General features: G+C 52.2%; 8 protein-coding genes across 8 annotated transcripts; 5 read left to right on the top strand and 3 right to left on the bottom strand.

Annotated features, from left to right (window-relative positions):
- Positions 1–240: 240 nt before the first annotated feature.
- Positions 241–971, top strand: N0V89_010807 (uncharacterized protein; the record flags this gene model as incomplete). The annotated part of the gene is made up of 2 exons (XM_056219547.1): positions 241–245; positions 305–971. 2 exons carry the CDS (start codon positions 241–243, stop codon positions 969–971), a joined length of 672 nt encoding a protein of 223 aa, XP_056066674.1.
- A 140-nt stretch (positions 972–1,111) lies between these two features.
- N0V89_010808 (uncharacterized protein) lies at positions 1,112–2,062 on the bottom strand (the record flags this gene model as incomplete). The annotated part of the gene is made up of 3 exons (XM_056219548.1): positions 1,112–1,594; positions 1,624–1,956; positions 2,048–2,062. The coding sequence occupies 3 exons, from the start codon at positions 2,060–2,062 to the stop codon at positions 1,112–1,114; spliced, it is 831 nt and encodes a 276-aa protein (XP_056066675.1).
- Positions 2,063–2,420: 358 nt separating this feature from the next.
- On the top strand, positions 2,421–3,750 carry NPY1 (NADH pyrophosphatase; the record flags this gene model as incomplete). Its single annotated transcript, XM_056219549.1, has 3 exons — positions 2,421–2,520; positions 2,574–3,011; positions 3,062–3,750. The coding sequence occupies 3 exons, from the start codon at positions 2,421–2,423 to the stop codon at positions 3,748–3,750; spliced, it is 1,227 nt and encodes a 408-aa protein (XP_056066676.1).
- A 65-nt stretch (positions 3,751–3,815) lies between these two features.
- Positions 3,816–5,000, bottom strand: CYS17 (Cysteine synthase 1; the record flags this gene model as incomplete). The annotated part of the gene is made up of 2 exons (XM_056219550.1): positions 3,816–4,813; positions 4,862–5,000. The coding sequence occupies 2 exons, from the start codon at positions 4,998–5,000 to the stop codon at positions 3,816–3,818; spliced, it is 1,137 nt and encodes a 378-aa protein (XP_056066677.1).
- A 226-nt stretch (positions 5,001–5,226) lies between these two features.
- YCG1 (chromosome condensation complex Condensin, subunit G) lies at positions 5,227–8,633 on the top strand (the record flags this gene model as incomplete). Its single annotated transcript, XM_056219551.1, has 3 exons — positions 5,227–5,662; positions 5,698–7,400; positions 7,452–8,633. The coding sequence occupies 3 exons, from the start codon at positions 5,227–5,229 to the stop codon at positions 8,631–8,633; spliced, it is 3,321 nt and encodes a 1,106-aa protein (XP_056066678.1).
- Positions 8,634–13,078: 4,445 nt separating this feature from the next.
- On the top strand, positions 13,079–15,743 carry N0V89_010812 (uncharacterized protein; the record flags this gene model as incomplete). The annotated part of the gene is made up of 9 exons (XM_056219552.1): positions 13,079–13,284; positions 13,411–13,735; positions 13,782–13,906; positions 13,960–14,447; positions 14,520–15,092; positions 15,146–15,347; positions 15,401–15,451; positions 15,502–15,667; positions 15,717–15,743. The coding sequence occupies 9 exons, from the start codon at positions 13,079–13,081 to the stop codon at positions 15,741–15,743; spliced, it is 2,163 nt and encodes a 720-aa protein (XP_056066679.1).
- Positions 15,744–18,224: 2,481 nt separating this feature from the next.
- N0V89_010813 (uncharacterized protein) lies at positions 18,225–19,075 on the bottom strand (the record flags this gene model as incomplete). Its single annotated transcript, XM_056219553.1, has 3 exons — positions 18,225–18,848; positions 18,909–18,973; positions 19,024–19,075. The coding sequence occupies 3 exons, from the start codon at positions 19,073–19,075 to the stop codon at positions 18,225–18,227; spliced, it is 741 nt and encodes a 246-aa protein (XP_056066680.1).
- A 1,386-nt stretch (positions 19,076–20,461) lies between these two features.
- On the top strand, positions 20,462–21,822 carry PPX1 (Exopolyphosphatase; the record flags this gene model as incomplete). The annotated part of the gene is made up of 2 exons (XM_056219554.1): positions 20,462–20,604; positions 20,664–21,822. The coding sequence occupies 2 exons, from the start codon at positions 20,462–20,464 to the stop codon at positions 21,820–21,822; spliced, it is 1,302 nt and encodes a 433-aa protein (XP_056066681.1).
- Positions 21,823–23,324: the final 1,502 nt, after the last annotated feature.

Genomic DNA, 23,324 nt, shown 5'->3' on the forward strand with positions numbered 1-23,324 from the left:
ATGACAACCATCCCAGCTCTAATGGCGCACCCACGCTCCTTTCCGCTTTCCTTGAGCAGAATAACCGGTCACTCAATAACGCCTGCACGACGGTCATTACCTCAATTAATCTCGCTTCCGCTGCACCAGACTACTAAGCGATGTAAAACGACGAAGACCCACGACAGCAAGAAGAAGGCGCGCAAGCACTTCATCCAACATGACCTCCGGAAAGCGGACCAATTCTCTTTGCTAGATGCGATGCAGTACGTCCGCGTCCACATTATATGTCTATCCAGCAGCCAATGCTCACCATGCGTAACAGCTACATCCGCGCCTTCGAAGTCGGCCGCAACCCAACGTCCTCCAAATACGAAATGCACGTTCGCTTTCGCACGCTCAAAAATGGCCCTGCAATTCGAAATCGCTTACGCCTCCCGCACCCTGTCAAGACCGATTTGCGCATCTGCGTAATCGCGCCGCCAGACTCTAAAGCCGCCGCCGAAGCCCGCGCCCAGGGCGCCTCGCTCGTTGGCGAAGATGAGATCTTCGCACAGGTCAAGGATGGCATCATCAACTTCGACCGGTGTATATGCTACCTCGACAGTCTGCAGAAGCTGAACAAGGCTGGGCTGGGAAAAGTGTTGGGTCCCAAGAGGCTGATGCCTTCGACGAAGACGGGCACGGTGGTTAGCAATGTTGCAGCTGTTGGAGCGATGGTGAGGGATATGGTGAGCGGAAGTGAATATAGGGAAAGAGATGCTGTGGTTAGATTGGCAATTGGGCAGCTGGGTTTCACGCCTGAGGCGATGCAGACGAATATCAAGACATTCATGGACTCGGTGAAGAAGGATATTGCGCGATTGGTGGGTCCCACGAAGGAGATACACGAGGTCGTTCTCAGCTCGACAAATTCGCCGGGTTTCACGCTGAATGGCGAATTCAAGGGCGCGAATTCGGTCGCGCCGAGAGAATTGTCGGGGCCATTGTAGCTTCAACCTCTGGAATTTTGCACCATCCAATTTTTGTATACTGTGACTAGATGTACAAACAATGTACAATACCATGCTTTCCTGGCCTGAGTGCCATGCTATATAATTGTCCATGCTGTTCATATTGGGTATCTTATCATTCACGCCTTCAAGCCCTTGAGCACCTTCACCGCCTCGCCCTCCTCCCCCATCTCCGCATAGACCTTCATGATACCCATGACCCTTCCCGACACCTTCACTGCCTTTGCCTGCTGCAACGCCGTGCTCAAATCCAGCAACAGCGTATTCCGCACCTTACTCATCCGCGGCGCCTGCGCAGCCACGAACGGATGCTCACCCAGTTTCTTCTCTGCCTCCCGTACTACCCTCCACTGCAGCACGTGCCGTCTTAGCTTCGCAATCGAAACCCCACCCACCACACCTTTGTCCTCATCCTCGTCTCCATCATAATCGTCGTCCTCCTCTTCATCACTAGTGTCACTCGCACCAGTGGCAGCCTCAATAACCAGGCCCTCTTCCAACCCCCTCAACCCCTCCTCATACCCCACAAGCTGCCTCCCAACCGCAATCTTCCTCCTCGTTTCTTCCCTCTCCCTCACCAGCCTCTCCACCTCTTCCTCCCTCTCCCCACTGTTCCGCCCAACTGACCAACCTCCTTCCTAAACCCCAACAACCCCACCCTCACCTCCTCCACGCGCTCATCCCCGCCTTTTAAACTCGCGCCTAGCGTCAAGAAATCCGTGTAGTGGGTGTTTACCAGGTCGAGCAGTTCGCGGGAGAGGAGTGCGGAGCGGGAGCGTAGCTCGGAGCGTAGGTCTTCAAGAGTTTGGTGGCGGTTGTGCAGGGTGGATAGGTAGGTTTGCGGGGTGAAATCAGGTTGTAGGAAGACGGAGCGTTCGAGGGGCGCTGGGTATGGCAGATCGGTGTCACTGTCTGAGTCTGAGGAGGCGCGGGTAGGGGAGGTTGGGGAGGACGAGTCGTCGATCTGTGTGTCATTAGAGTGTGTATTGAGCTACAAGTGTTCAAACTGTAATGTGATGCGATAATTGGAGAAAGGGCAAGGGAGAGACACGTACGTAGAAGCGACTCATGGCTGCTGAGCGCTATCGCATAGTGTTGTGGTGTTTCTTGTAAAGCGACCTTGGTCCCACAGCTCGCTATGGTTGTGTGCTGGCGTTGTCGTGGATGTTGTCTGCAGGCCGGAGATAAGCTACGTCGCACCCTGCCCGGGGAGCTTTTCCGAAATCGGAACGAAAGCACATCTGTGCAGCATAGTTCATTTCTAATCGCGGGGCACGCTATGGCTATGGCGTCAGGATAACTTACGAAGTTACCTCGGGAGTTTAGTCTTAAGCTTCCTTTTTTTACCGTGACTTGAAATTGTTTGTATATTTTCGTTGTATTGCTTCGTACCTACGGCCTCGGTCTTTAAAGTCTCCCACCAACGACATGCCTCTGCCGCAGCCCGACCTGCCAGAGCCAGCGCATCCTGAGGTCGACAGTATGCTTTCGAGGAAGTTTGGTAAGGAGATTGCGAACTACTTCTCTGGTATGCCTCTCAAAGTCGACCGTTGTGCAATGTTTAATTGAAACCGAACAAAGGCTCCCCTCTAAACCGCGTATCCTTCCTCCGCCCAGACCACGCCTTCCTCTCTCAAGCAATCCGACACCCCACCACTAAAGTCCTGCTGTTCAACAAACTCGAACCTCTCGTTAACTCGTCCACATCCATAGCGACAGCTAGCTTCGCCGATGTCACCTCTATCGTCGGCGTAGACCCATTCTCTAGAACCGAAGAGGATACGATTGCGGAGTACAACTCGAGTGTTTATGTCCCCCAGATAATATTTCTGGGACTGGATGAGAGGTCCGAGGGTCTGGTGTACAAAGAACATTACAAGGGCGTACCTTGGTTCGCGGTCGATGTCACGCCAAAAGGCAGTGTGACGGAGGAGTGTGAGAAGCTGATCAACAAAGTGACGGCGAATGGAAAGGAGTTCAGCAAGGGGCGGATGCATTTGAGCTTGCCTGCGCAGGAAGGTTGGTTGATCTTGTGTCAAGAGACGGAACATCGGCTGACAATCGCACAGCTGCAATTTATGCCGAAGCACGACACCTGCTTGACTGGAACGCGAGGAATCCATACTGCGCCGCCTGCGGATACCCCACGCTCTCAATTAATGCAGGTTTCAAGCGAACTTGCCCGCCGAAAGACATTGCGCCCGCTGTGCAGAACCCGGAGCGACCGCCCTGCGCAACCAGAACCGGTATCTCAAATTTGTGCTTTCCTCGAACGGACCCCACTGTCATCATGGCAGTCGTTTCCGCAGACGGTCAGCGCATGCTACTTGGTCGCCAGAAGCGCTGGCCACCGTACTGGTACAGCACGCTTGCCGGCTTCCTTGAGCCTGCTGAATCTGTGGAAGAAGCCGTGCGTCGCGAAGTGTGGGAAGAGAGCGGAGTCCATCTCGGGCGTGTGGTAATCCATTCGACTCAACCATGGCCATATCCTGCGAATTTGATGATTGGTGCGATCGGCCAGGCCATCCCAGGAGGGGAAGACATTCACCTCGGACATGACGCGGAACTGGAAGATGCGAAGTGGTTCACTGCCGAAGAGCTGAGAGAAGCGCTGAGGGTGGGTACGAGTGGCTTGGGAGAAGAGGCTGGATCGGAATACAAGGAGGGCGGGTTGCGTGTACCGCCTCAAACAGCTATTGCGAATCAATTGATGACCGCTGTGGTCAATGGATTCGCCAGCGGGAACCCGATGATATAGACACAGACGCTGATAGAATCGTAATTGAACAGTACTCCAAATTGTATTGGCAGTTATATCGCTTTTTACGGTAGGACGATGTACTTGGTGAGGTGCTGAGGTATCGCGCCGAGAAGCTTTTTCTCTTCGAGCCACTTCTTAGAGAAGAGTCGGTCTGCGTAGCGATAGGCGCCATCGCAAAGTAGTGTGACGACAGTGGAGCCCTTCCCGAGCTTCTCCGCGACCTCCTTTGCTGCGACGACGTTCAGGCACGAGCTGGCGCCCAGGTAAAGACCCTCTTCGTCCAAACATCGGTAGACCATCTCGATGGTCTTCTCATCGCTAATGTGCAGCGAGCCATCCAAAAGCTCAATGTCAGGCTTCAGGTTGTCCGTGACACGCCCTTGACCAATTCCCTCTGTTATCGAGCCTCCGGCCCGCTCTGCAAGCTTGCCTCCACTTTGGATGTATGAGTGTAGGACGGACCCTGGAGGATCAGCAAGGAAGCTTTTCACTCTTCCGTCGCTCTTCTCTTTTAGGTACCGGGTGACGCCCGCGAGTGATCCTCCGGTGCCTGTCGCACAGGTAAATGCATCAACCTTGCCCTCCGTCTGATACCAGATCTCTGGGCCGGTAGTCTCGATGTGCGCCTGCCGATTCGCGACGTTATCGAACTGGTTCGTCCACACAGCGTTGTCCAGGCTCTCTGCATGCCTCTTGGCCTGGTGGTTGTAATTCTGTGGGTTGTCGAACGCGACAGCAGGTACCGGGTACACCTCAGCACCCAACAGTCTCAGCAAGTCGATCTTGCCTTGCGACTGCGTATTGGGCATGTATATGACCAGCTTATAACCCTTCGAACGGCAGACGTGTGCGAGGCCGATGCCGGTGTTGCCTGCGGTTCCCTCAATGACGGTGCCGCCAGGCTTCAGTAACCCCAGGTTTTCGGCATTCTCCACGACGTAGAGGGCGGCACGGTCTTTCACACTGCCACCAGGATTCTGAAATTCCGCCTTGCCTAGGACATTGCAGCCTGTCTCCTCTGAGAGACGCTTGAGACGGATGAGCGGCGTCTTTCCAATTGCTAGCGTATATTAGAGAGATCTATTAGAGAATGGGTAATTCAACGTGCCATCGATGAAGCCCCGCTGGCCAATGCCTTGTGCTTTGGAGATGTTGATGCCGGTCTGGTAGCCGGCCTCCAATTGTGACAGGCTCTCTGCGCTCCGCCACAGCGAAGCTGCGAAGCGGCGCGGCGCGGTCCTGAACATGGTGCACGAAAGTCAAGCTTGCAATGCGTTGAGCAAGAGGCGTTGTCCAGCAAGGTCAGAGAGCTTTGTCTGCCGCGACTCAAGGCGCCGATTGCGCAATTGCATGACTCGCGCCTGTCGTCGCCGTCACGTGCCTACAACTCCGCAACGCGCTTATCCGCATCCAGTTCAGTCGTAAACAAACAACGCATCCCACCACCGCGAGCAAGACACGCCGACATACACGATGCCAGGACGAACATCGACGCGCTCGACGCGCTCAGCTCGCTCCTCGACCGCGACGACAACGACGCGCAAATCCGCCGGCAGAGGACGCAGCTCTGCAGCCAACGTAGAGATACCGGACGAGGGGCCCGAAACGTCCATACGCACCGAAATAGTACAAATATTCAACGATGCCCAGAACACGACCGCAACCCAGCGGAAGCTACAGACCATGTTGCGCAAGGTCCAGGAACGATGCTCCTTTGAGCAGCCTGAAAGCAAGAAGAAGAAGGCACAACAAGAGGAACAGTTCGACGAGCAGGATTTTAACAACGAGGTCGTACGCTGCGTGTTAAGAATACTCAACGTCAAGAAAGGTATACAAGAGGGGGATCGCGTAATCAAATTCCTGGGCATGTTCTTGAAGAACGCTTCTGAGAAGGGCAAGTTCACCGTGGGTGATGGTTGTCGGCCATGTGCTAACAGTACCTAGACCGCCAGATCTTCCAGCCAGACGGTGATGATGTGACAGAAACGCCCGAAACACCCACCAGCCGTCTCATCGAGCAGATCATCCGGACGCTATCCGGCATCCTCTTTCCCGGAGACGGCAACCCCGTACAGAATAAGATTGTCCACTTTCGAGCCACACAAGCCCTTGCACATATCGTCGGGCAGTTGCCTGCTCTCGACGTTGATCTATATGGCTTGCTAAGGGTCTATTTCAAAAAATTGTCTCGGCACAAGGAAACATCGGTTCGCGTGCAGGCTGTGCTGGGCCTCAGTCATTTTGTGAAGACCGACGAAGATGAAGACGACGAGGAAGACGATGAAGACGATGAAGATATCGCCAGCAACATCATGGAAAAGCTTCTCGACATGATGCAGAACGACCCGAGCGCCGAAGTCCGACGTGCAATACTCCACAATATAGAACCAAACAAAGAGACAATGAGGTACGTCTTTGAACGTGCTAGAGATATGGATCCGATGGTCAGGCGCATAGTCTACCGCAAAGTCCTCCCAAGCCTAGCAGATTTCCGCTATATGCGACTTGTTGAGCGAGAAAAACTCATACGATGGGGCTTGCGCGACCGAGACGATCTCGTGCGGAAGGCTGCTGCACGTGTATTCGCCGAAAAGTGGCTCGAAGACTGCGCTCGTACGTATGATATTCGTCCAGAGGAAGAGAAAAAGCCGGGCGAGCCCGCCCCACCCAGCTTGGAGGCTGTGAGGGAGCTACTCGAGCGTATCAATGTCGTCGACTATGGAGATGACGAGGGCATCGCACATGATGCCATGCAACAATTTTGGGAAATACGCACAGACTATCGCGACTTCGTCACGTTCGATCACAACTTTTGGAAACAGAAGTTGGATCCGCAATATGCGTTCTTGGCACGCAGTCTGATGGATTATTGCAACAGTCTCAATGAGATCACTGATATCCGATTGAAACAAGATCTGGAAGACAAGTTCCCTGACACGCCTCATTTCGCCAATATTGTTTTGGAACACCTTAACGCACTTTTCAAATCCATCCAGCTCTTCTACGACTCGGAACTTCCAGAAGATGATTCCGAGGTGATAAAGTTACAGGAGGACACGAGCGACAAAGAATTTACGGTGCAGCAACTCCTCCACATCGCTCTCAGCCTTGATTATAGCGACCCTGTTGGACGAAACCAAATGATGAATATGGTGCGTCAAGCTCTGTCCCGACCTGATCTCCCGGACGGGTGTACCAAGGTAAGTATCCAGGTTTTACGCGTCTGCTGCGATACCGAGGCCGACTTCTGTCAGCTCATCGTCGAAGCTATTGCCGAAGTGAAGGATACTCTCATGGCTGATGACGCCATCGTCACAGGTGACGACGTGGATGATGATGAGAGTTTTCATTCTGCCCAATCTGACGTCGAGAGCGACACCGGTGAAGCCAGACCGAAAAAGGCCAAGGCCGTGAAAGAGTTGAATCCCGAGGAAGAGGAAAGGCAGCGCAATACTGAGATAAATGTCTATCTAAAGTGTCTGGACATTGCTCAATGCATGCTGCAAACCGTCGTTGAGAGTGATTTTTCAGACCAGTCTTTAGCGACTATCTTGAACACTCTCATCATTCCGGCTGTTCGTGGGCAAGAGGCTATGATCAGAGAGCGCGGCCTCTTATGTCTAGCATTAGGGTCTATTCTTAGTGAGGTATGTCTGCTCAACATCTGCCCTATGCGTATTCTGATTGTTTCTACTTAGGATCTTGCGAGAAACAACATCGAGTTATTCCTCCATTGCTTTGCCAAAGGGCACGACGCGCTCAAAGAAATTGTTATCCAAGGGTTGGTCGATATTGTTTGGCAACACAAATCGCTTCTGAAGGCCGAACCAGCAGAAGAGGGAGACGAGCCGAAACCTAGCGAACTCGTCAAGAAGCTCACAAAAAGTGTCCTTCTTAAAGGCTTGAAATCGGACAACAACAACATCTGCCTGATCGCCTGCACAGCAGCCGCGAAGCTCCTTTTGTTCGATCTGCTTCCACGGGAAGAGACAGCCCACATTTTGAAGGACTTAACCCTGGCCTACTTCAACCCAGAAACGGCACAGCAACCAGGAGTCCGGCAAGCGCTGAGCTATTTCCTCCCCACATTCTGCCACTCCAAACTCACAAACGCACTCTTGATGGCCCAGATCTCGGTGCAAATCATCGGCAAGCTTTGTCAGATGAAGGAAGACATGGATGAGGATGATGACGATATGGTCGGTTGGCCGGTCATTACTGCACATCTTGCTGATTGGACAGATGGTCGCAAGGTCGTCAATCAAACACAAATGGGCCTTGACGGAAAATCTTCCACGAACTTAGAGGCAGAAGAGCCGCATATTTGGCTTGCTACTGAGACCCTGGAGTATGCACTTACCCGCAATTGCAGTAGAGATGAGCGCAAACCTGTGCTCACTCTGCTCACAAAGGCTTGTATTGCGCCAACTGGTCCCGCTCCCAATGAAGAGAAACTCAGCACGCTCCTGTGTCTTGTTAATGAGGCCGTGGAAAGCAAACTCGGCACGGATGCGACGCAGCGAAATTATCTCACCAAGCTTGAAGTTAACCTTACGAAGAGAATGGGTGATGTTGAGACTGTCACACAGGCTGCGGAAAGTGGCGCAGCGACGGTCACCCCAGAGGCTACGGAGATCCCAGAGACTGCACCTGCAGAAGAGGGAGCGGAAGAAGAAGAAGATACCATGATGGCTGGCATGCAAGGAGAGTCTACGAGGATGCCCTTAGACCTTGAAGAAGATGACGAAGTTGACATGGATGACGTAGCGAACCCGATCACAGAGGACGATATTGTGAACAGTCTATTGGCTAGTGAACTTGATGAAGATGGGGATGAGGATGATACCATTGTGGCGCCTGCGAGAATATCGAGACATTAGGTATCTGCTCTCCGAACTCGTTGTCTCCGAACTCGTTGTCTCATATTCTGACTGGCATGGTATTGGCGTTTGGTTGGTCATTCATAGGTTGGTCATCTTTTAGGTTGGTCGAAGCCTAATCGGCTGGCTAGGGGATAATGACGATACGACTGTACTATGAGGGTTGGGTTGGCAATGTCTGGTACATAACGGATCCTTGACTGTTCCTAGTGTGGTGTGGTCCATGACTTGTTTATCCAGGTCGTTGTTAATGCATTACCAAGTCACTGTTAGTCCCAATCTTAACGGCATGAGGTTGGCATGTGCGTGCATACATTGTACATCCACCACCTCTATGTTAACATGTGGAGTGATACGTTCTTTTATCACAACGTGCACTCGCACTGGACATTATAGCTTACCTATCTCCTCAATACATAACACTTGACATTGCTTAATAAAACAACTCTTTCATCGAACGCACCCACTCGTGCATGCATCACCCACAGCAGTTTCTTCGCCTTCAACCCAAGCAGGCTAAGGTATAGACATGGGCAATTCCCACTCTCATTCCCACCCTCATTCCCACTCGCTCTCGCGCTCCGACTTCATGACCGTCCGTCATCTCTCCGCCGAGGGCGATGGCGGCTTCAATCAAGGAGTCGTTCTCGTCCGCCACCGCCGCAACAACAAACTGTATATTGAAAAGCGCGTTTCCCTTCGCGCCATCCGCTCCGGTCACGCCACCCGCGAAGCCCGCGCCATGACTACGTGCCGGCACCCTCACATTATAAAAGCCTACTTCGCTGACCTAAACCCAATTTGCCGAGGATATGGGAGCATCTACATGACGTATTGTGAGTTGGGCAGTCTAGATGAGATGATTGAACGATTTGGAAGAAAGGGGGTTCGGCTGCCTGAAGGTTTCTTATGGAAAGTATTGTGGGATATGAGCACCGCTTTGTGCTATCTACAAACAGGCCAGAAGTCCTCACGTGCTGCGAGGGAGGGTCGTCCGATTGACCAGCGACGAGAAGGTTGGGATATTATACTTCATCGGGACATCAAGCCTGCGAATTTGTTTCTCACGCGTAGACACCAGGAGACGCAGTACCCGACCGTTGTCCTTGGAGATTTTGGTAGTAGCTTGATGGCGAGTGATCGCCAGTCTCCCCTAATGACGGCGTGGACGCGCCCGTTTGCGGCGCCAGAAGAACCAAGATACTCTGACACTAGCGATGTGTATTCGCTCGCCTTATCTATCCATTGTCTTGCGACGCTTAGAGGGACTCCGGCGAGTAGGACGAGCGTGAGAATCAATCCGGCGCTGGGGTACTGCTCTATCCTAAACGATCTACTGTTTAGGTATCTTAGAACCAGGCCACATGATAGGCCTAAAGTAGGATATCTGCCGTATTTGGTATTTAGAGAGATGATGGAAGCGAAGAGCGAGCGTGAGAGGAGGGGTATAAGAAGCGAGACCTTACCTACTTGGGCGTTCGGACAATAAGATTTGGATGATTTATTAGGTGGGGCAGGGTTTCCACGAGCAAGATATGATGTTGGTCATGCATTGCCGCTTGTTGATACAGAGGCTGTGTAAGAACTGTACGAATACAACGTTGAATGAGCTGATAAATTGCGTGTGACACTGTATGATTTTGGATGACCCTTCGCGTCCATTCTTCCTTTGCATCCTATGCTCATCAGTCCCTGCCAACGAAAGCATTCAGTACCTCACCAGGAACCACAAACTCCTGTCCCTCATTCTTCTTACCCCATTCCTTAATTCCCTCCTCCAACGCCCTAATCAATCCCTTATTCAACGCATACTCCCTAAAGCTCACCCTGCCCGGCCACCAAGCCAACACCTCCTCCGCTCTTGCCCCACTCCCCGCGTCCAACAATCCAACTGCAACATCTACTAAGCTCGGCCTGTTGTGCCCATCATAAAAAAGTCTCGTGCCGCATCTAGCACAAAACGGCCTAGTGACATCATCCCTGCTCTGGTACGTTTTGATGGTTCCCCAATAGGGACTCCGAGCGAAGGGGATATGACCTTCCGCGTCAAGCGTGATGTTAGCGGTGGGAATGAACGCCCAGAAGGTGATTTCAAAGCCTGAAGCACGCGTGCAGGAACGACACGCGCAGGTGCCGGCTAGATAGCGATTGGGCGCGGGGAGCCACCATGGGATATTCTTGGCGTTCATGGAAGGGCCTGTCTTGTCCGCAATAAGTAGATCAGGCCATGGGGATGAGGCTTTACGAGAAGCTTCGTTCGGGCGCGAAATCCAGAATTCTACGCCTTTGCAGTGGCAATAGGCGTATATTCGCTCATGTGTCGAAGGAGAAGCATGGATCTGGCCGCGCCAGTCTGAGGAGACTATGTCACTTTGGCGCGGCTCTTGAAGATATCGATCTAAGAACCTGCCGTCGATGTGCGTGATGAATTGGCTGGCTCCACCGTCGGAAGTGTCTTCGATCCAGATGTGGGCCTTGAAATGGAGGAGGCCGTCTGTGCTGTCGAGTTGGAGTGTCCCAGTTGCGGCTTCGAAGTGGCCATCGTGGCTGTATTCGAGATACCTGTAGTTAGGGTCGTTCATTAGCTAAGAAATGGAATTTCGCTCAATCTAGCACTTCCGTAAAACTACATGAAGAGAAACTGGTTTCAAGTTGCCTTGCAACGTACATCTGTGTCCCGCATGTCGAACAAAAATGACGCGTCAGGGTAGCTGAGCTCTTATACGGCGTCAGACTGCCTAAGTCAGGCTTCGGTGGTCTCGAGCCATACGTGATGTTGAAATAGCTGGTTAGTAGAGATCCAGATATTCGGCGAGATATGTTGCAACTGCAGAAATGGGTAGGCATCGGAAGACACGACGTGGGCACGCTGAAGGTGTGGGTGGCAGCGCCGCACATGCAGGCTACTGTCAGTTCCCTGGATTCTGCCATCGAGGAGTGGGTCCGGGAGGTCTATCCAAGCCCATCTAGAAGAAGCCCAACTGAGAGGGATGTTGACGCTGTCATTCGAAGTGGTCGCGTTGTAGATGGCATTGAGTGGAAGTTACCCCGCTTTTCGGTACCACGATGAGAATGGATGGCGAGATGCGAAGCATCCGTGCTTTGTGGAAAAGAAGGTACCACCTCCCACCGCGCTGGAATCAGCAATTCGTGGATTTTCACTAACATGGTGACATAGGGAGTCAAGTATTGGTCAATCTACCTTGGTACACTTAGTTTAATAATCTAACATTCTAGGCTCTACCACGCCCGATAAGATGAGTTGAACAACATCTGACTAACACTTCACTCCCTATACTCACTATCCTGATAGAACTTCTAAATCCAGCACCGTGGGAGGTGGCACCACATGCTTTCCGCAAACGATAATAACCTACACTAAGTACATTCCCCATAGTATATCGTCATTTCTACATCTGCTTTTACTCTCCAGTAAGACGACTAAGGCAGACATCACTTGCGAAGAGTTAACAGCTTGACGTGGTACGAATTGTCCATGTTAGCCCCAATCTACCAATGCAAGTCAGCTAATATAGAAATCGATATAGTATCTATGCCTTGAACGGTGAGCAAATGCTTAGTGCTACAACCTACACGAGCGCACACTAATGGCCGTCTAGACGCACCCGATACCCAAGGCTCCGATGATGATGCACGATTGGAGCCTGCGGCAGAAGCCTTTCGCGATTCTACTTTCGGACGGGACGGGACGCCTTTAACATGATGCCACAACGGACTAGCCTCCGCACGGTCACTTGGGGTAAGGACGTTCCACAATTGTCGGCGCCTCACAAGCCTTCTTCGTAAGAAGCTTCCTATACGAAGCGCCTCCTGGTAACTAGTGTGAGCCACTGACAAACAAGACTCTGTTAGTCCCATTTGAAACTTGGATACGTAAGGAAAGATGGTGCTCATTGGCCTCGCTCGCTTGCGTTGGAGACCAACATAAGCCGGCTCTACGGGTAGTGAATACGATGCATACCAGGAGTGTGATTCATGTTAACCAATCCGACAGCGTTGGAGCTGTTCTGGACCCATACGCTAGCGCAAGGCTAGGTCAAGGCTAGGTGTCGTGAGCCTAACCCTGCTCACATGTGCAATGACATTCGCTCGCTTGACTGTCACCTCAGCTCGTACCTGGAATTGGGCGCGATGCAAGATTTGTCCATGCTGGCATGCAGATCTTTGACCAATTCTGATTCAATCAGCTACCCGACGACCAGGGAAAGTGACAGATAGTCTCGTAGCATCCAAATTCCGCGTCGTAACGCCACGAATCCTACAAGACAACACAGACAAAGCCTGTATGTTACGCGAAAGTAGGAATGGTTTTCTGATGGAACTCACTTAAGTATTGAACAGCTTCAGCCCATAAAGTCAGTCTTTCCCTCCTACATAACCTTATATGGGCTTGAGCTTCTGCCAATCTCACGATACCTGCTATCATGAAGTACTTCACCCTCGCCACGGCCTTCAGCATAGCGACTCTTTTCGAAGGTACCATTCAAGACTGTTCACAATGTCCATCAGATCAGCCTACCATATCTGCACCTCATCGAAATATCTGGCGCCCACTGTCTGCTGACGAGCAGATTGCTGTCTCCGAAATTGTCACTCAAAAGCTACGTGTGAATCCTAATCCGGCACCAAAGTAAGTAGGGACATAGCAAACGCGGAATCAATGAAGTATTACTGATATATCCCTAGCACGACAGAAACGGTAGCGTATGGTATGGTCTGGAGAGGCTGAATTACGGACAAGCTTACGCAAATGCAGGTTAGGTGTAGGCGGCATCACCCTGCTTCAACCGAACAAGTCCGTTTCTCTGCAATTCATCGACGGTCTTGGAAATGAACCAAGCCGCTTCGCCCGCGCTACTGTATTGTTTACTTCACACGAAGGGCCTTACCGTCAAGAATACGTCGTGGGGCCACTACCGGCTACTAATTCGACACCAGTCACACCGCTCACATTTCCTTTCAACAACGAGCAGCCTGGAAAGAGCAGATCTCCGTATCTTTATGCTGTCAACAGTACTGACGAATGGATCGCTGCGCTCAGTGATGAGATTGCGAATATAACCACGCAGGTCTGGAACTCGGTCAGTAAATGAGAACCTTTCCAAACATTGTTCTAACACCTAGAAGACAATATTAGAAGGCGGTGTTGCTCCACGTCTCGGCAATGTCTTTTATGAAGAGGACGGCACTCAATCAGTGTGGATAACGCTATACGGACCATCGCCTTCAGGCTTTGATAGTACTACTCTGCTGTCAGTCGGTTCAGAAGACACATCACTTGGAAAACTCTAACATGAAGTACTAGGCCTCTCGGTGTCTTCTTCCAAGTACACCTGGCTGGTCCGCGATGGCAAGACTGGAAAGTGACCAACTGGTACTACCGCGGCGAATATTATGAGAGCACAAAAGATATTGAAGATGCAGTCTATGCGTCGACGTTCGAAAAGCCAGTTCCCAACGTCGACGGTGCCTGGACATCGACTGACAAGCAAGGCGAGCTACCATTGGACGACCTGCCTCCTCCAATCACAGTGTCAGAGGGTAGCAGACGATTCAGCATGGACACGAAAGAAGAATTTGTCTCGTGGATGGATTTCAAGTTCTACATGGCAACTTCACCTGAGCTGGGCCTTGCTTTGTTCGATGTACACTTTCAGGATCAGCGCATCATCTACGAGCTTGCACTGCAGGAAGCACTGGCTCATTATGCCGGATCAGACCCTGTACTTTCCGAGACACTTTACTTTGACTCTTTTGGAGGGATGGGCAACTCAATGATATCGCTTGTGAAAGGTCATGATTGTCCCGGACATGCAACATATTTAGATGCTGCGTAGGTTTCTTGGACGTCATCCACAAGCTCAGACGTTGACTCTGACAACTATGACAGGGTACCAAATGCCATCTGTCTCTTCGAAGCCGACACGAACTATCCCATTCGAAGACATTTCGCGTTTGCGCAGAACTACACTAGCGTTGCCAGAAACGTCGTTTTCACAGTTCGTTGGATCGCCACTGTCGGCAACTACGACTACCTCTTCGATTACAGCTTTTTCTATGATGGCTCCATAGAGGTTTCTGTCCGTGCATCAGGTTACATATCAGCCGCGTACTTCGCGGAGAACGATGACTACGGTTTCAGGATCCACGATTCCCTCTCTGGAGCCCTTCACGACCACGTCATGACATTCAAGGTGGATTTAGACATCCTTGGAACATCTAATAGTGTCCAGAAAGTGGAAGTGGTACCAGCGACAGTTGAGTATCCTTGGTCGGGAGGGAAAGCTCGAAAGACGATGAAGCTGGAGAAGAGTTTCATTACCAAAGAAGAAGAGTCTGGTATACCATGGGCGCCTAATGATGCAGCGATATACGCCATTGTTAACAAAGGTTCACCAAACGTTTATGGAGAGTACCCAGGATATAGGGTGAAGCGAGGTAAGCTATCGTCCGTACCATGCATAAGCCGGACCCGAGATTGATAATCGCAGCTGCTGGTGCAACCCATCTTACCGTGAAGGATTCATCGAATGCTGGTAAAGCTATCCATTTCGCGACGGCAGACTTGTTTGTCACAAAGCAAAAAGACTCCGAGCCCAGAGCTGCCGATTGGGTCAACACCTACGACGTGGACAACCCCCTTGTCGACTTTTCCAAATTCCTGGACGGCGAAAGCCTAGAGCAGGAAGATCTGTAAGCCCGCGATCCCATTCCTTGCTTTGCTTCTGCTAACACTTTCTGTACAGGGTCCTTTGGTTCAATCTGGGAATGCATCATGTCCCACACACTGGCGATCTGTAGGTTAACATTCATGTAACCCCTTTATATGTTATTGACTGAGACGTAGTCCAAATACTCTCATGACATCGGCGCACTCTGCTATGCGCTTAGAACCGATCAACTACCTCTTGAGCGATCCGTCGATACAGACTAGTCAGCAAGTCAAGGTCAATCATACTTCGGGAGAGGTCGAGACATTTGGAGCCCAGACCGCAAACTGCTCGGTCGATTTGGTGAGTTGGGACGTGCCTTGTTAGAAATTATGGACTGACATGTGCAAAGGGCACATTGAACCAAGTTCTCGTTTGAAGGACCTTCTCTCAGATGAGCAAATATGTAGTCCTCCCACACGCTTGAGCATATAGTGTATGAAAATCGGTGAACGCTTGTACCTGATGGACGGCAGCATAGGATGTCTTTCAACTCCCTGACCTTTAGAATGCTTGTTCTGTACACCGCCCGACCTCGTAATTGGCTGTATTCGTCTGCGGTGCGTTGCGTATTTGCATGATCCTGACACGCTTTATATAAGAATTACATTGCAAATATCTAGCAGGAGGGCACACTGCTTTTGACCATTACCTTGAACGGAACTTAGCGAAACTGTGACTGCAGATGCAAATGATACTACGGTTACGCTTCGCGGTTCAAATGGCTACTCCCAATCCTATACCATGGGCAGGCACACGACGCTTGGTTCCTGACAACGGAGCAACTGTCATGTCATCGAGCGCAAACTTGATTATCAGCAACGCGACTAACATAGAACCGTTCTTTGACTCGAGTCAAACTAGGGATACCCTACAAAAGAAGCGTGGCAAGCAGACGTCGAGCGCAAGATAGACGCAGCAGCTGCTAAAGGCTATGAAGACTCTCGAAGAGAAGCCAATGCGGATTCCAGCGAGCTACTCGGTAGCGTTGAAATTAGGATTTGGGAACATCGCCGTCTCTGAGCCAAATCCTCGAGTGGAGAATCCAGGACACCGAGACGGCCATGGGGCGGAAGCCCCTCTCTCCGGTGTTCGCACTGAGTCCCGGTCGCGCCTTTGCCTTGCTGGTCAACAGCACACTTTAAAAGCTGCCGAGGTGCTGCTCGATCGTCGTGGTTCGCGAAGTTCGCGCAGAACTGGTTGATCGCGTACGTGGCTGATCAATCAATTTGCAAGAGCGCTCCGTGGTGACTATGCGTGAAAATAGCTTGTGCAGTGGTACGCTGTGTATCCGCCTAACAATAGCTTGTATAACATCGGCATGAGCAACAGCGGGAGTGCTGATAGATGGACATTCCAGATTGACGGGAACTTTGGGCTTGCAAGTAATGATGAGTAGATATTGCCACAGAGCGACGCCAGTATTGTGCATATCCTGACTGCGCTGCCGAAAGTGGTTCCAAAGGAAAATTTGAAGGGTCTGGTTGCGAGAAGGGACTTCGAGATTGTTATCGGGTGTGACGGAGGTAAGTTAGTCAATCCGAGTGTGCTCTCAAGGGCCAGGGAGGCTTCGGAAGTTAGAGTAGGGAGCGGGGCAGAAATTGAGGTAGACGGGCGGTCGTATGATGGAGACGGTGAAGGGCAGAACGTGCAAAGTTACGTTAAGATGATGCATTGACGATTACTTTAGTTTACAAGGGTAATATTTACATATGCAATGCAAGTATGCACATGGACAGAAGTCCAAGGTACCATGGAATCGGTACCGACCGAGCAGCTCCCTTAATCAGGTCAGAAGTCGTACTCGACGGTACCCTTGTTACGCTCCCGGGGTCACGATTGGAACCCTCCGAACCAGTCTCAGATGCGGACGCAGTAGCCGCGGTATCGTCTAATCCGCTTCCTCCCAAACTTGAACGTGATGGAGCTAGCACAAGGCTGCTTGTTACAGCCGGCCCGCTCTGTGTATCTATCGCAAAGTCTCCGGTTTTCTGTGCAGACACTGCATCAGACCCTCCATGGGAAGCTACTTCAGTGAGTGGTGCAGCACTGACATCCAGACCCTCGATATCTATAAAAGCAATGGAAGTCTTTTCCCCGTTTTTCAGATTGCTGATTTGTACACCATCGCTGCCCACAGACACGATCACATCTCCCACCGTCTGTGCTGGATCTCCATTTTCGATAGTTGTCTCCACGTCAAAGACTAACGAACCATCAGCTGGAGTGATTGTGAAGGCGCCTCCGGTGCCAAGCCCAATCACAGTGCCGATTGCATTCTGGCTTACGCCTCCTACGGTTATGGATGAGGTGCCACCAGCAGACACCATGGTCAAAACATTAGACGATAGATGGAATGTCGTGCTACCGATGACAGCTGAGCCGGATGGAGCGATGGTAGTAGGAGAGTGGATCACTAGACCTTGACCGTCCTGAGCAATGGGTATGACAGTCGGACCAGCTGTGATTTGTGGTCTGGAAGCTTGGGCAGGAGCTCCTGTTGGTGATGACCCTGGAGTATTGCCGTTCTCGGTAGGACGAGGTTTGTTCGATAATTCGCCTCCAGTATTACTTGAACCTGAGGAGCCAGGAGCAGGATCTCTAGCAGTCGAGCCGCTCGAGGCAGGAGGGTCAGCCGGAATCGATGCAGGATCAGCCGGTGCTGGTCGGCTTGACCCAGGGTTGTTGGGCATTTGACCACTGGTTGCGGGATCATTGGAAGGAGGGTCGTTCGTCGTCGGGAGATCATTGGTAGGAGGATCACTGTTGGCAGGAGAATCATTTGTGGGAGGATCTTCTGCAGGAGGGTCATTCGCAGGGGGTTGTTCGAAGGGGTCAATCGGAGGGTCATTCGTAGGGGTCATTTGTAGGGGTTCATTCGTAGGGGGTCATTTGTGGGTGGGTCATCGGTTGGAGGATCATTCGTAGGTGGGCCGCTGGCTGGAGGATCGCTGGAAGGAGGATCGTTCGGTGCGGGATCCGAGGTCTGAATGGGCAACGCGCTCACTGGGCTGGCTGGTGTTGCTGGAGTGCTTGCCGGATCAGGTGACGTTGTGGTAAGGAAAGCGGGCGCACCGTGAAGAGCGATAGGAGGGTCGAACCAAGTGAAGCCACCTGGGATGTCGCAATCTGCCCACTCAGGATCCAAGTGCTTGATCGCCTGTGGAAGGATCATCCAAGGATTATATTTCCCAGGTATGACCGAGCTCAACCCGCAGATAGCTGTCTTGCAATATTGGTCGGAGCTGGGGCCGAATTCTTCTGAATTCCTTGTCGGGAAGGTCATACCCTGACCGCCAGCGTAGGCACTCCACGGAACAGGCTCGTTGAAGTCTGCCCAGTTTACAGGCCAAAGCCCACTGTTCACCTCGTTTGCTCGGTCAGATTGAACATCAGTGGACGCAACGGGGAATGCAACGTCGTGCATAACAGTGGTATAACCACAATTATCACCCACTTCCAATTGGTCTATGGAGATGTAAACCTAAGACAAATGCATGATTAGAGATCGATCGTGGCCATGCGCCGTCTAGAGTTCACTCACATTGCCTTTGTAGAGCGTCTTCCCATTCTGCACAACAAATCCTTCTGTAGTAGTAGGAACGTAGCCTACGATGGACGTTAGTTTGAACATGAATATATAGGTGCGGGATACTCACTAGTGACAGGGACAGGAGGTACGGCTTTTTGAGTCGGCGAATAGGCGCACATATCCCTAGATACATTTCTGGTCTCAGGGAAGTAAAATAGCTTCAGACTGTTCCAATAGCGCTCTTGGACACCTGGTGTTGGTACTGGGCCCTTGTCGCCCCCTCCGAAACGACATGTGGTCCTCGTGCAGCCGACGGTGCAACCGGGTGTCAAAGGCGAGGTCAAGGTCCCAAGAGTGGAGCTATACACCGCGTCGGCGGATGTATAGCTGCTCCACAACGGTCTGCAGTCCGATGCGGGTATTGTGCAATTTGGCGCAGGCTCAGTGTAGGTGAGTCGCGTTGGGAAGGAGTAATCGGTTTCGTAGTACGTTCCAGGAACCAACACCGAACTAGTTATGGTCAAGTTGCTTGCGTAGCAGATTTTCCCGCAGGTGGAGGAGCATGTCTGGATCCCAAGCAAACTCGTGCTGACGGATAGAGTCTTTATAGATTCCACGGTTTCAGTCGTGTAGCGTCGTATCATTTTTGAATTATGCGTCTGCCATGCCCTATTGCAAGATTGTATATTGCCTACAAAAGTGGATTAGCGTAGAGTTCCGAAGAAGTCATGGACCACCATACCGTTCGAAGAGGATGAGTTGAGCGATCTCGACGGAGACGGTGTGATGGTCGAGCTGAAGGACGTCTGCGTGCTTGACGCATTTTGAAAGCTCTGTGCAGTCACGTACGGCGACGAGAGCAGCCCGAGAAGGGCGACGCAACGAAGACGAAAGAACATGGCTTCTTCACCCTGTCAGACACACAATGTGCACGCGGCCAATATATGCCATGCGTGCCTAATCAGCCCTGCTTGCGGAACCTGGGAAATAGGCCCCCACAGTAGCAGGGCCATGTTCGGGGCGATGATCTTCGGGGGCTAGTTTGAATGCTTCTGGACGGGGAGCGTGGAACTGTGTACAAACGTCCTGGCATTGTCCATAATAGGGGGTGCATGACAGCCTTGCGGTGAGTGATCGACCAATCATGAAGAGCCACCCCGACGAGTTTCGCCAGACTCGCACGAGTCAATTTGGCGATGGCCGTTGTTTGGCCCGCTTCGGGCCGCCCCATGTCGCCGGGCGCAGGAGTGAACGAACTTCGGGCGATTTCTGTCGCTGCGGGCGGCTAAAACGTGGTCTAAGCCTCAAGCTTATGTGCTCAGCAAGAACACCTTCACGACACTCATGTAATGCCGTTGCTTGTGCTTGTGATCGTGTCTTCGGTCCCTTGATGTGCCACATGCGCAGTCGTGGTGGGTAGAATCTTGGGAAGACGGAAGTCATGACGCGACGCGCTATCCTCAAATAGGTACCCCTGCTCTTACGTCATCCTGGTACACAAAGCCAACCGCCTTGTGTACATCTCAATCGCACATGTTCTCGACGTCGTGACCATCACACCCCGCATGGCTGTACCCAGAAATTCTTTGCGCGGCTTCCTAGCCCACGCTCGAAGCGCACTCCGAGGCGCTGTCGAGTCAAGCCAAAAGGTCACCATCGTTGTTGGAAATGAGAGCGCAGATCTTGATAGCATGACATGCTCCATCTTGTCCGTTCTTCGCAGTATTCCAGGCAACGAACGACGTTTTTGGCTGACTAGAGCACCAGATTTGCATACATACGTTCTATGGCTCCATCCCGAAACGCATTCACTCCACTTTACATCCCAATAGCCAACATACCCAAGTCAGCCATTCCACTACGGCCCGAATTCCTGGAGCTTTTCAAGCATGCCAACTTAGACTCTCATTACCTATTAACGCTAGATGATCTGCCTGAACTGTCCACTATCAAGTCCAAGCTGCCCCCTGAAAATACGAAGTGGATCCTGGTAGACCACAACGCCTTACAGGGCCAGCTTGGCAAAATCTATGGCGATACGGTGGGAGGCGTCATCGATCATCACGACGAAGAAGGGAAGGTACCAAACGAGACTGGTGACGAGCCCCGCATAGTCGAAAAGAGTGGCAGTTGCACTAGTCTTGTCACCGAGTATTTACGACCATCGTGGGATTTGCTTTCGGACTTAGGAATGTCCTCGGGTGCTGCCCATGCACAAGGGGACAGCCTATCAGACGACAGTGCACTCGTCAAAGTGTGGGACGCTGAAGCTGCCCAACTCGGCCTCGCAAGCATCCTTATTGATACTGCAAACCTTAGCGATACGTCCAAGACTACCGACCATGATCGAAAAGCGGTCGAGTACCTTGAAGCCAGGATTCTGTCCTGTCCAAAGCTTGCCGCGAGCTTTGACCGCAACAAGTTCTACGAGCAGATTGATACGGCGAAAAGGGACATTGGAGGATTGCAGCTGCAGGACATACTAAGAAAGGACTACAAGTTATGGGACGATAAGGGCCAGAAACTCGGCATCAGCTCAGTGGTCAAGAACATTGAGTTCCTGCAAAAGAAGGCTGCAGACGAAGCAAACACCTCCGCAGCAGGTGACGCCTTCTTGGAAGCAGTCCGACGGTTCGCTACAGAGCGCGAGCTTGACTTATACTCCTTAATGACCACGTCAACTTCCGCAGAGGGCCGATTTCAAAGAGAGCTCCTTGTTTGGGCGTTCAATGAGCCCGGCATCGCAGCCGCGAGGAAATTCGCTACCGAGTCCTGCGATGAGCTGGGCCTTGAAGATTGGCAGAGTGGAGACGGTAAAATGTATGACCACGACGGCGACGGATATTGGAGAAATGTGTGGTGGCAGCGCAAAGTACAACACAGCCGAAAACGTGTCGCGCCCCTACTCAGGGAAGCCATGACCTGAGACAAAGCCATGTATCATATTTGGGCTACGGCGCGCGCTTAGGAACATTGCAGCCTGATGGTTAGAATTCTAGAAGGTTGCGTTGGAAGATTTGCACGCGAGGGTAAGCTGGCTTTGTCGGGGATCAACGATATTTGATGCTTGTTTTGGCGACACTGTGCACGACGGTCGTTGGGCAACGTGCGCCTTAGATCGATGGATACCCAAACAACGCACATGCATGATGGACTTCCTGGGTGGAACTCGTGGAGCGGTGGGGATACCACGTCGAGTTGCGATCGAGGCCGATAGTCGTGGTCGCTACATACAGCCTCATACAGTCTCGTATGGCCTCGCGCAGCATCACGATGTCAACTCAAGAAGAACGCACCCGGGTCGGGAGCGCACAAGTACATGGGCCCTTATAGCACGATTGCGACAAAATCAACATGCACCTCACCTCTCGTCAGCAGCATGACCTTCGCATGCCGCCATTTCCATTATTCTTGTTGCATATGTTTGCAGTGCGATGCAACCTACGAACACTAGCCTCACGCACGTTGAGCTGCAGAAGGGAAAGCAGCAGTGCGGCTCATTGGGCAGTGTTGCGTGCTGTCGAATTTAAGCGCAATCTAGATCTGCAGGCCGAGATGAAGAGGGATAGCAGCGGTTCTCTGGGCCAGTGGAGTGGAAGTGGGACGCGGTATTTTGGCGCACGCTTCTTTTGACATGTCGGTCTGCATGCGCGATGGTCTTGGAGTGACAACGCATCAGTGCAGACAGGGGCGATGCGCTGAGGGCAGACGCCTGATCCACTGGATGCCCGTCACGTCTGGTATTGCGTCGCCGGCGGGTCGTCAGCTCCTGTGCGCCGGGCGGACTTGGAAGGGACACTTCTGACCGTGAGCTGGTGAAGTAGGGCGTGGTGGAGATGGGGTGGGATGAGAAGGCAGGCCATGTAGGAGGGTCGCGAAGGCGGCCACCCGGCTACGAGCCACTGCGGGAGGCCCGTCGCCGCCATCTGGGAAGCTTGGGATGAAACATGGCCAACGATTGCTGGCCGCAGCATCCGACAGCCACACGGCAGCTGAAGGGTGCTGGGAAACACCGTGCGTGGGCGCGTGATTGGGCGTGCAGCGGGGCCTTTTCGTCCCACGGCCTGCAGGACATCAACAAGACCCGCCGAACACGCTGCTCCTCTCTGCAAAGCCCGCCATTGCCACCGTGCGCGTCGGCTGCAAATCGCATCCTCTTATTGCGCGCAGACGAGTCTGTTGTTTCGCGCCTTGCTCGAGTCCTGGGCCCCGCCGTCGCCTGGTCCGAGCACGCTGCAACGACGCCTGCCAACGCATACACGCCTGGTCTCGAGAAGGGGAGCTACCGACGCAGCCTACGACCCCCAGCACCGCTCGCCCAACTGGCAGCAGCATGCTTCTGCTGCAATAGAGCTGCGTGTCCACTCTCAGTGCGCGCTGTGCAAGAACATGGCGATATGATTAGAAGAAACCAACAATCCGCCTCGC

The sequence above is a fragment of the Didymosphaeria variabile genome, assembly GCF_027946475.1.
Source record: "Didymosphaeria variabile strain IMI 356815 chromosome Unknown scaffold_8, whole genome shotgun sequence".
NCBI lineage: Eukaryota > Fungi > Ascomycota > Dothideomycetes > Pleosporales > Didymosphaeriaceae > Didymosphaeria > Didymosphaeria variabile.